The sequence below is a fragment of the Watersipora subatra genome, chromosome 10, assembly GCF_963576615.1.
Source record: "Watersipora subatra chromosome 10, tzWatSuba1.1, whole genome shotgun sequence".
NCBI lineage: Eukaryota > Metazoa > Bryozoa > Gymnolaemata > Cheilostomatida > Watersiporidae > Watersipora > Watersipora subatra.
Window position 1 is genome coordinate 6,221,890 of NC_088717.1, and position 12,961 is coordinate 6,234,850.

The window sequence follows — 12,961 nt, forward strand, 5'->3', positions numbered from 1 at the left end:
AGTGTTCACTACTAATTCACAACAACATAACAGGCCGTGACAGGGCTTAATATTTTGAATTAATCTTGCCCTCAGAAATGTCGCCTGTTTGTCCGCTGTGTCGCCCTTCCGTCTGAAGTTGTCGCCTTTCGAACCGAAAGTGTCGCCTAATTGTCTGTCGCCCTATTGGCTGTCGCCCAACCGTCCATAATTCGCCTGCTTAAATTGCTTTCGTAATGCTAGTAAATAGAAATATTACACTGCAATCTTGTTTTTGTTATCTCATTCATGATTGACTGCAATAAATTCCATGGTGTAATTGGGAAATACAACACTTTCTGGTCACGTCTGACTAAAGCAAAGAGGCAGCTGCGTTGACGTTGATCGGGCTATAGACATGAAATAAATAGCGTGGCAGTCCCGAAATTCATTAAGTAAGAGTAAGGAATAGTTTTTACATATTGAAATGTTTTTTCACAATTGTCTGACCACCGAAAGGATGAGTCTTTCTTCAGCAGGTTTAGCAAGGGCTTAGCGTGCCTCGAGTAATCATGTACATATATACATACATGTATATATGCTCTGTAGAAATTTGTCATACCCAAAGCTTTGCGTAATATCTGCAAGTTGTGTGGAGATGGAAAACGCTGAATTCGATCAACCAAGTTCGGCGCAGGTTTGCTACATTTGGTGTTAAACACATAACCTAAATATTGAACTTCGGATCTCGCCCATACTGACTTTGTAGAATTAATTTTTACTCCATATTGAATAAATCTATCCAGAACATTTTCTACTGGTTTGACGTGCTCATCATAGTTAGGCGGAGAGAAAATCAGCACATCGTCTAAAAAGCATTGGCATTGTATCCATAGCAAGTTATCCAAAATAACAGATAATGCATGTTGGAATGTAAAGGAAATGCCGGCCTTTACTTAGCACGATCTAGACTATTACATAAAGAGAAGAGAATGTGTGTAGTTTTGTTCAGTTTTATTACAGAAGGAAATTCCACTAGCCGAGGAGCGTACGGCTATCTGCTCTGCCCAACTGAGTGCGCACTCCTTTATATACAATGAACTCACCCATTCCGGCTAACGGAACCGAGTAAAAACCGTATAACAATAGTAATAAACAGAATCGCTAATCCATTTGGCACGGTTATAATACAGCGATAAATGAAGACATAATAGCGATATAGTATATGGACAAATTAATAACCATATAATGAAAAGAACAACACAGCATGCAAGATGTAACATAAAAATATTTACACGAATTACGAAGTCATGGCCCGGCGTCCACCACAGGAACACGCTAGGTGTGTTTGACATACTGGATGATGGACACGTATATGTCCACACATTGTTATACGTGACAAATGCAGGTCGGTCACAACCCTCAGAATCCAGCTCCAACTGCCAATAAGCTTTTTAGAGATCGATTGTGGTGTAAAGTCCCTTACCGACCAACATTTCTCGGACCGAGTTTTGGTTTGGCAAAGGGGGACAGAGCATTTCTGTTTTCGTGTTTGCCCCTTGATAGTCCGTGCAGAGACGCCCTCCACGCCCCCAGGTGTTCATAACTAGTCGCCTAACATTAGCCGCCCCAACTTGCAACCAGTGAATACAGGCCTGCTTATAATGAGTACTTTGGTATTCCAACTGATGTCCAAAGCAGTGAAAGGAAATGATGATGATATTTTTTTAACGATTCTTATTAGATTATTACAATATTTAATTATAAGAATAATTATTCGATTTTAAAAGATTATTATAAAATTTAATTATAAGAATAATCATTCGAATTTATAAGATCGAAGTATATAGTGACCGATGGTGTGCAATATGTTACTGTTATTATTTTTCTAAAGATTTTGTTGATGATACTACTGCAGCTGTGCCCAATATCGCGGTACTGCCAAGCCGTTTTTAATATCTGCAAAATTAATTTATAGGCCTACACTTTCTTATAGATATATAGCTATTTCTATGACAATCAACTAAACTGTTTAGATTTTTAAATTCAGCATAATTTTTTTGCATATAAATACAAAAATCTAGATAAATATCACAACTTCTTGATATTGGTTGCTAAGACGTTTTGAAATGTAAACAAAATTGTGTATTGGTTTTTGTTTCTCAAACTTTAACACCAGTTTTCTCAGAACTATGTTTTCGCACTAATGGTAAACATGCATTCAGTTTATTGACCATAAAATCTGCTGTAATTAAGCTGGAATCAATTTTTTTTGCAAAATAACTGAGAATGTTCTCCTTCTGCTAGTGTAAATAACTCTATACCTCACACACCCGACTTAACCATGGTTCCTGTGATCATGACCCATTTCTTCGCTTTGGTTACAGATCGCTGTCAAAACCATTCTACATTCAACACAACCAACTTTCAAACTGTGTATATTACACAGCAGCTTGCCATTTTACTTCTAATATTGCATTTCTCCTATTGAAGTGGACAGATATAAACATATAATCTTTTCCTTTCATTATTGCTGTTTGTTGTACATAATAACACCCAGTACATTACAGCTATCATTGCAGCTACCATTACAGTTATCCTATTGCACTGCAGTGCTATTTGACTGCTAATATTGCATTTCTCAACCAGCAGTACCTCTTCTTTTTTCCACTATCACTTTGGTCGTGGGCTGTATGACAGGGGAATTTCTAGTATCCTATACTGTATACCCTTTTCTTGATTGCACTCGCTAAATGACATATTAATTGATACATTGCACCCACAGGTTACGATGCCCCTATTATAAAATATATTTTGTCCAACTCCATAAAACATAATGCTTTGTCGGCCTTGCCATACAATCTTGATATGAGAAGCTCGCTCCGCGCTGGATTTGCACTCGCGGATATTGTGATCGCAAGTTTCTAGCCACGCATTTAACCACTGAGCGCATAGTTTTTGAACTGATCTCGGATTGAAAAAACAAGGTTTGAGAAGAAAGAAGTCGACAGGAAATTAATAGAAACTGGTGATAACATAGCAATAAATAGCAAAACCTTGCAGTTTGTACAAAAATTGTATTTTAAGTTTGCTATTCGTAGCAACGGCTTTATTGTCAACTCATCAACCAAATTTTTATTTATTGTTGCTCATTGTCTGCTCATCGTTTATCAAAAATTTAGTAACTTTTGAGTAGATCTCTGATTGAAACTCAACAAAGGTCCATGAGAAAGAAGTCTGCAAGACATCAATAGGAACTAGTGATAAACTTGGAAACTGTATTTAAAGTTGGCTTTTAAGTAGCGACATCAACATCCCCAGGTCATTGTCCACTAACTGTCCACTGATTGTCCATTCATTGTACACTCATTGTGCACTCATTGCCCACTCATTGTCCACTAACTGTTCACTCATTGTCCACTCATTGCCCACTAACTGTTCACTCATTGTCCACTCATTTTCCACTAATTGTCTACTTATTGTCCACTCATTGTCCACTCATTGTCCACTGTCTACTCATTTTCCACTCATTGTCCATTCATTGTCCACTCACCATCCATTCATTGTCCACTCACTGTCCACTCATTGTTCACTCACTGTCTACTCACTGTCCACTCATTGTCTACTCATTGTCCACCCATTGTCCACTCATTTTCCACTCATTGTTCACTAATTGTCCACTCTTTGTCCATTCATTGCCATTTGTTGTATACTCATGGTCGATTCATCGACCAAATTTTTCATCCACGGTTAAACATTGTCCACTCATCCATAATGTCAGTTTATTGCTAACCCATTGTCCACCCTTCGACTGTTCATAATTCACCCAAATTTCACGAAAGATTCACACTCAGGCCTCTGCATTTTCCACTCATGTTCCACACAATGTTCACTCATGAACATCGACTTAGCAAAAATCTTTACTATAATCAGAGGCATATCCATACCTCTGCTCCAAGCCACTACTAGGCATTTGAGTTGAAGATGCTATGCCTATGCTATGCTACAACACGCTAATTATTTTGGCAGTGCGCCCACAAGTTACGATGCCCGGTTAAGAAATATTTTGGGACCTAAGCATATGCAATACGATGCTTCTTCGTCTTTTTTTCGTTAGGGCAAACTTGTTCCCCCCGCAGTAATAATTTATATCGAACCTAAAATTTGGCAATTTGTGTAGTGATCATATAATGTGCGTTATTAAAAAATAGACGTCGCTGAACTTGCCATGGTTTAGTGATCCATAACCGTTATACCGGTATATCTGGTATCCATTATAATAAAAATGATTATAATAAAATATTATAATAAAACTTTTGTTAAAAGTTTGAAGTTTACTAAAATACATGCTAAAACATTCTTCAAGTATGTGTTTAGTAAACTAAATTCATTTAAGTTAGATTCAGCGTTTATGTTACACGTCTGTCTCGAAGTTAAGAACTCTCCACGTAGTATATTGTAATGTTATATTATCTTGCGAATCATAACCACAAAATGCTCTAAAGTCATTGTAACTACCTATAGTTACTACGGTTAACATAGTATTTTGGTACTATTTTTAATGATGATGATTTTTATCAGGGGCTGATTGCATTAGATAATAACTATGGGTTTCCTTACCACTATATGTGCGTCTATAGCCTATGATATTTTTGCTGAAATCATAATTGTAGACTAAACCATTTTTGATTGTAATCGTAGCAAAACAGACTATACGTAGCCACTACTTGCTAATAATTTCACATTTACATTTAAACACCTTTACATTCTTATTTGTCCTTCTAATTTATTTCAACGAAACACTTCTTTCAAGTAATGAAATTTTAAACTTACAGTTGTTTAAAAACCTTTACAATTGTTTTATTTATTTTTAAATCAGTTGTCCTGCAGAAAACCCTTTTTCTCATGATATGAAGTTTTAAAGTTACAGTTGCTTAAAAAGTTTGAAAACCTTTACAGTTGTTTTTATTTTTTCTTTTAAACTATTTCAACTGCACTTCTCACATGATATGTAGTTTGAAAGTTAGAATAGCAATTGTTGTTATATGTTAAAGGCAAATCAATTTTTATCCAAAGGCTTTTTTATTACCCAGGCAACACAGGGTAGCAAAGCTAGTATTTATATAACTACAGCTAAGGTAACTAACCTCGAGTATTGCTGCTGTTCCGAGAGAAGTCTTCATTGTGATGATTTGAAGGCTTTTTTGTGGTACTTCATTTGGAAGAAGAACCGTTGGATTAGAGCTTTCTGATTCTACTTCATTCCCCATCGGATTCAGCTAGAACATTCCAGTAAGTAGCAGAATCACTTAATTCCTATTTTTACATTTCTTTATTGCTATGTTATCTGTAACAAAAACTCACAAAGTCTTTTCGTATTCACATACACTGTCCACTTTTTTTCTACTCAGGTCTGTCCACAATCTATCATTCACTCCTCACCTACCAATTGTCTACTCGTAATCAACTCTTTGTCCACTCATCGCCGACCACTGTTCGCTTATTGTCCATTCTTTGCCGACCGATGTTTTCTCATTGTACAAGCATGGGCTATTCATTGTCCACTCATGGTCTACTCTGCCCACTCATTTCCGACCACTGTTCTCTCATTGTCCACGTATGGGTTATTCAATGTCCATTCATGGTCCACTCTTTGCCCACTCATTTCCGGCCACTGTTCTCTCACTGTCCACTCTTTGCCGAGTGATGTTCTCTCATTGTACAAGCATGGCCTATTCAGTGTCCACTTTTTGTCCACTCGTTGCCGACCACTGTTCTTTTATTGTCCACGCATGGGTTATTCAATGTCCACTCACGGTCAACCCATACTTTACTTATTGTCCACACAAAATTTTTACATTTTCCACTTATTTATTACCAAGGTTCACTATGTATCCACTCATTTCACATTACTTGATAATCTATACTGACTGCTCACATGAGATAGTGCTAGGCCTTCATTGGATACTTTCTAATGGCATACAAACCGTATTAAAAGCACGTACCTTGCATTGATGTCATTCGATACCTTACATCTCAGTGTTTCTAAAATATTGATAATCAGCAAAAGCTGTTTCTACCAAACCTGCAGGTAGAAGTAACAGATAACAAAGTTACAAAAATTCATTACAAAATGTTTAGATATAAGCAATACAATTGTTAAATTCCAATAAAATTCTTTTATACTAACTCTGCTAAATAACAACTGCAGTAGATAGGCTCTGTATTAAAACCACAATCATTGTATCTACCAAAACTTACTTGTATGTATTATGACCTACCTGCATTGATCTTTTCTGCTATAACCCATATATTCACAGTATGATCTTGACACATTTACTATGACCTATACATATACACTCTCCTGTATCACCGACCCATATATTCACAGTATGATCTTGACACATATATTCTATGACCTATACATATACACTCTCCTGTATCACCGACCCATATATTCACAGTATGATCTTGACACATATATTCTATGACCTATACATATACACTCTCCTGTATCACCGACCCATATATTCACAGTATGATCTTGACACATATATACTATGACCTATACATATACACTCTCCTGTATCACCGACCCATATATTCACAGTATGATCTTGACACATATATACTATGACCTATACATATACACTCTCCTGTATCACCGACCCATATATTCACAGTATGATCTTGACACATATACTATGACCTATACATATACACTCTCCTGTATCACCGACCCATATATTCACAGTATGATCTTGACACATATATACTATGACCTATACATATACACTCTCCTGTATCACCGACCCATATATTCACAGTATGATCTTGACACATATATACTATGACCTATACAAATACACTCTCCTGTATCACCGACCCATATATTCACAGTATGATCTTGACACATATATACTATGACCTATACATATACACTCTCCTGTATCACCGACCCATATATTCACAGTATGATCTTGACACATTTACTATGACCTATACATATACACTTTCCTGTATCACCGACCCATATATTCACAGTATGATCTTGACACATATACTATGACCTATACATATACACTCTCCTGTATCACCGACCCATATATTCACAGTATGATCTTGACACATATACTATGACCTATACATATACACTCTCCTGTATCACCGACTGCTGACAAGTTAGAATGCAGTAATTTAGAGGGTAAAAACTAGTTACATTACGGAGTTGAAACAGTTTATGCCTGATAACGAGATATAAGGCAAATGTGCTGATCGAAACAATCTTGAACAAAAAAACCTTGTGAGAAAAAAGGAAGGTTCGTAAATATTTCAAAAATTTTTTGAGGCAAATGTTGGTGAAACTATCTTTAACAGATGTTGATGAGACTATCTCTAGCAGATATCGGTGATGCTGCCTCTAACAGATTTTGATGAAACTAACTCCACCAGATATTGGTGAAACTAGCTCTAACATATGTTGGTGAAACTATCTCTAACAGATGTTGGTGAAACCATCTCTAACATATGTTGGTGAAACTATCTCTAACAGATGTTGGTGAAACCATCTCTAACATATGTTGGTGAAACTATCTCTAGCAGATGTTGGTGAAACCATCTCAACCAGATATTGGTGAAACTAACTCCACTAGATGTTGGTAAAACTATCTCTAGCAAATGTTGGTGAAACTATCTCTAGCAAATGTTGGTGAAACCATCTCTAACAGGTTTATGTGAAACTATCTCTAACAGATATCGGCGATGCTGCCTCTAACAGATTTTGATGAAACTAACTCCACCAGATGTTGATGAAACTAGCTCTAACAGATGTTGGTGAAACTATCTCTGGCAAATGTCGGTGAAACTATCTCTAACAGATAACTGTGATGCTGTCTCTAACAGATTTTGATGAAACTAACTCCACCAGATATTAGTAAAACTATCTCTAGCAAATGTTGGTAAAACCATCTCTAACAGGTGTATGTGAAACTATCTCTAACAGATATCGGTGATGCTGTCTCTAACAGATTTTGATGAAACTAACTCCACCAGATATTAGTAAAACTATCTCTAGCAAATGTTGGTAAAACCATCTCTAACAGGTGTATGTGAAACTATCTCTAACAGATATCGGTGATGCTGTCTCTAACAGATTTTGATGAAACTAACTCCACCAGATGTTGGTGAAACTAGCTCTAACAGATGTTGGTAAAACTAGCTCTAACAGATGTTGGTAAAACTAGCTCTAACAGATGTTGGTAAAACTATCTCTAACAGATGTTGGTGAAACTATCTCTAACAGATGTTGGTGAAACTATCTCTAACAGATGTTGGTGATGCTGTCTCTGACAGATTTTGATGAAAATAACTCCATCAGATGTTGGTGAAACTAGCTCTAACAGATGTTGGTAAAACTAGCTCTAACATATGTTGGTGAAACTATCTCTAACAGATGTTGGTGAAACTATCTCTAACAAATGTTGGTGATGCTAGCTCTAGCAGTTGTTAGTGACACTATTTCTAACACAACAATACTCCCTGAACAGGTGCACAATACACAGGGTAATAGTTGAGCAAGAAAGTCTTGTAGCTGAATGCAAGACTTGCAATACGACTGCCTACTTTGCACTGTGACGAAGAAGTGTTGTAGTTGTTTATATTGATGGGATGCAATAGCCATGTTGCATCATGCATCCAAGCTGTCTATGTAACACAATTCAAACCTTATAATTGTAGACCCATCAACTAATCTTGTGATATATGTAGGTTAGCTACAAAATTTAAAATGATAGGAGCCTAAAAACTCAAATATGTCAGCAATTAAATACTACCTCTTTTGCTCATGCAAATGTTCACACATGCATACAGCTACAGTATTTGTTCGATATCTGATAGCTACTAGCAACCAAAACTAGCATCCTTTTCGAGCATCTTTGTTCAATGAAAATTTACAATAGAGTACAGTAACCAACACCTGGCAGTAAAATCCCTTGTAATTTCTTCTAGCCATAACCATAAAAGCGCTGCATGATGGGTTATTGTTGTTGTTATTGTTATACATTACAATTGTGATAACAATATGTCAAATGCAATACAGGTGATGGAGAATTTATCAATAAGCAGCTTTCATGTAAAAGCTCAGACCCATGAATGTCTGAGAATCAAGTGTTTAAACTAGTCACGGCACTAACAGCTTTTGCATTTCCCAATGCCATTTCCCTTGGTCTGATTTACAAAAGGGTAAACTCCCTTTAGAACCACAGAGAATTTATCAGACTGAGAGACTGCCAACAACCGCAGCTGATAGTCCTATCGTCATGAACGAAAAGCTTGATTTTTCCACTAAATATTTGTATTAGAAGCTTAACAAGGGTTTTCGCTGTGATTCAATTGCACAATAAGAAATACTTCAGACTTTCAAAGACAATATCAGTCATGCATAACAAATAGCTTACAAATGGTCAGACAACTCCAAATAGTATCATTTTTTATTCGTATGAAAAGATTAGAAAAGCTGCAACTGAACGCTACCATAATTAAAATAAGTAAGATCTTTAAACTGCAATTCATTCTCTACTTCGGAGTTAAACCTGAAGCCCCGTCCGCTGAAAGATTCAATTCTATCGGGTTGGTTGCCATAGATGCGTGAATTGCTTCGGCCTCCTTCAGCTGCATAGTCTTTGCATAGGCTATGCCCTGTAAATGACAGCTACTCTTCACCAATGAGTTTTGTAATGAATATCGACAGAAAGAAGAATATTTGCTAGAGCACATACCTGTAAGACAACATCATTAAAATTCACAATTCAATCAACTAATCAAGCACACTTATAAATTAATGTACCCTAGGCATAACTCTCCACTTCATGACATACCTCTGTCCTAAGGCATAACTCTAGACCTCATGACATACCTGTGTCCTAAGGCATAACTCTACACCTCATGACATACCTGTGTCCTAAGGCATAACTCTACACCTCATGACATACCTGTGTCCTAAGGCATAACTCTACACCTCATGACATACCTGTGTCCTAAGGCATAACTCTACACCTCATGACATACCTGTGTCCTAAGGCATAACTCTACACCTCATGACATACCTGTGTGATGTATTTTGAGAAGTCTTTGGCTGCGGCTGACGATGCAAATCTGGCTTGAAGATATTTTAAGTGGGGTCGCTCAGTTAGGAAGTCATACATGTGCCATGAGCAAGTCTTCTTCTCTCTAAAATTAAGACAAACCATATCAGCCGAGTCATAACCTATATTAACTGAGTCATAACCTATATCAACTGAGACATAACCTATATCAGCTGAGTCATGACACCCTTCAACAGCTTATTTTACCAACAGCAAGCCATGAAATGTAACTTCATACAACGCGCAGGACATTTTATGAGAACACCTACACTGTAGCCATGGGAGTTTCCTGGAATATCAGCTGTCTGTAGTCCATGTCATCATCTGATAATACATATACTGCCATGCCTCCGATAATATCTACATTTTCCTCAACCACTTGTATCATCTTGATTCCTAACGACTAAAAATACACACACATATTAATAATTAAATAGCTACAATTAAACATCACACCATTGTATCTTACTGATACAATGCAAACTAGGAACTACGTGAAGCATCGGCTCCTAATGTGAAGCAAATCACTCTTTGTGCCAACATCTTTTTAAAATATTTAATTTGTTTTAAACAACTAATAACTTAAATTTCTTCTATTTAAACTAAACTGATAGCGTAGACTTAACAATATAACAATACAATTTTTCAGGGTTCAATATCCTGGATGTAACCAAAACTTAAGGCTCTATACTATTAAATGTTACAAGTTTGTTGTTTAACACTTGTGATTCTGTTCAAGACTGGAATAGCTAATCCAACCCTGAGTGGTTAATAGACGCAACATTTTGTACCTATGCTTGATGAGTTACTGCTCTTAATAAAAAACAGGAGTCGCCATACTTTTTACTGCTTGGAATATTAATGACAAAGAGACTCACGAAGTGTTCAGTTATTAGTAGAGTTGCCCCGATTTTGGTATCGGAATTGGTATCGGTGCCGATATGGGTGTCAAGTATCTGAATCGGTATCGGCCAATCTTTTCTTAAAAAATCTGAGCCATCCGATACTTTTTACAGATCAACTATTTAGCAGAAAACTGTATTTTAGCCTGCTACACTAATAAAAAATCATCAGCTGTAAGCTTCTTACTTTTACTTAATAATTTCGGGCTTGCCACACAATGACGTAACCAAAATGTGTGGTATTTCCCAATCACAGCGATAGGATTTATTGCACCCAATCACGAACAAGATAACAAAGATGGGAGACACGAAAGCAGTGTAATATTTCTATTTACTAGCATTACGAAAGTAATTTAAACAGTCGATGCATAAAGTTATCTATCATTCTCTTGATCCTGACGATACAAAGTATCGTTTGTACCGTACAAAAAACCGGTAACCCCAGTGTCTTGTCGGTATTTAGCCTGTCCTCCATCATCTGTGGCAAGTGAGTCCCCCTTCAGTACGCCTGGCTACATTGATAGTGATTGAAGAAAGAGACGTCTTACTGAGAGAATTGAATCACTAACGGTAATTAAAAGAAACATTAGAGCTAACAAAGTTTAGTTTAAACTTTGTTAGCTAACAAAGTTTAGTTTGTTTAGTTTGCAACTAAACAAAGTTTAGTTTAAACTAAACTTTGTTTAGTTTAAACTAAACTCTGTTTAGTTGCAAACTAAACAAAGTTTAGTTTAAACTAAACAAAGTTTAGAGCAAACTAAACTTTGTTTAGTTTGCTCTAAACTTGTACAGGCGCAGCAGTTCATCCAGCAATAAAAGAGAGACTTCGTTGTCACAGAGAGAACTGTACCACTAACAGTAATTACCTTTATTTACAAGAAGCATGGACTGTTTTGTTACTACATGCCCGGTATGTCAGTATGTGAATATGTATATATATTTTTTCCATAAATACAAACAAATAAATACATTAATATTTATATTTTCTTTGCATTATGTTTGTATTTGCATAATAAAATGAACAACTACCTATGCAACACAAAAGATCTGAATCGGGATCTGAATCGTATTATTTTTCAATAAGAATCGGTATATCGGATCGCTATCTGAATCAGCTGGTGAATTTAGAATCGGGGCATCTCTAGTTATTAGCTCACTGCATGATCAAATACAAGTGGAATTAAACTAAAGTCAGTGAAGTTAATACAAGTGGAATTAAACTAAGGTCAGTGAAGTTAATACAAGTGGAATTGAACTAAGGTCAGTGAAACTAATACTAATGGAATTAAACTAAGGTCAGTGAAACTAACACTAGTGGAATTAAACTAAGGTCAGTGAAACTAATACTAGTGGAATTAAACTAAGGTCAGTGAAACTAATACTAGTGGAATTAAACTAAGGTCAGTGAAACTAATACTAGTGGAATTAAACTAAGGTCAGTGAAGTTAATACAAGTGGAATTGAACTAAGGTCAGTGAAACTAATACTAGTGGAATTAAACTAAGGTCAGTGAAACTAATACTAGTGGAATTAAACTAAGGTCAGTGAAACTAATACTAGTGGAATTAAACTAAGGTCAGTGAAACTAATACTAGTGGAATTAAACTAAGGTCAGTGAAACTAATACTAGTGGAATTAAACTAAGGTCAGTGAAACTAATACTAGTGGAATTAAACTAAGGTCAGTGAAACTAATACTAGTGGAATTAAACTAAGGTCAGTGAAGTTAATACAAGTGGAATTGAACTAAGGTCAGTGAAACTAATACTAGTGGAATTAAACTAAGGTCAGTGAAACTAATACTAGTGGAATTAAACTAAGGTCAGTGAAACTAATACTAGTGGAATTAAACTAAGGTCAGTGAAGTTAATACAAGTGGAATTAAACTAAGGTCAGCGAAACTAATACTAGTGGAATTAAACTAAGGTCAGTGAAACTAATACTAGTGGAATTGAACTAA

At 36.1% G+C, this 12,961-nt stretch overlaps 1 protein-coding gene across 1 annotated transcript in view; it reads right to left on the reverse strand.

Annotated features, from left to right (window-relative positions):
- Positions 1 to 9,302: 9,302 nt before the first annotated feature.
- LOC137406702 (E3 SUMO-protein ligase RanBP2-like) overlaps positions 9,303 to 12,961 on the reverse strand; it is an 89,399-nt gene continuing 85,740 nt past the window's right edge. Inside the window, exons 45-47 of the mRNA XM_068093317.1 lie at positions 10,370 to 10,503; positions 10,062 to 10,185; positions 9,303 to 9,654 (exon numbers count right to left, since the gene is read on the reverse strand). Of these exons, the coding sequence (XP_067949418.1) occupies positions 9,532 to 9,654; positions 10,062 to 10,185; positions 10,370 to 10,503 (381 nt within the window). The 3' untranslated portion in view covers positions 9,303 to 9,531. The remainder of the gene's footprint in view (positions 9,655 to 10,061; positions 10,186 to 10,369; positions 10,504 to 12,961) is intronic.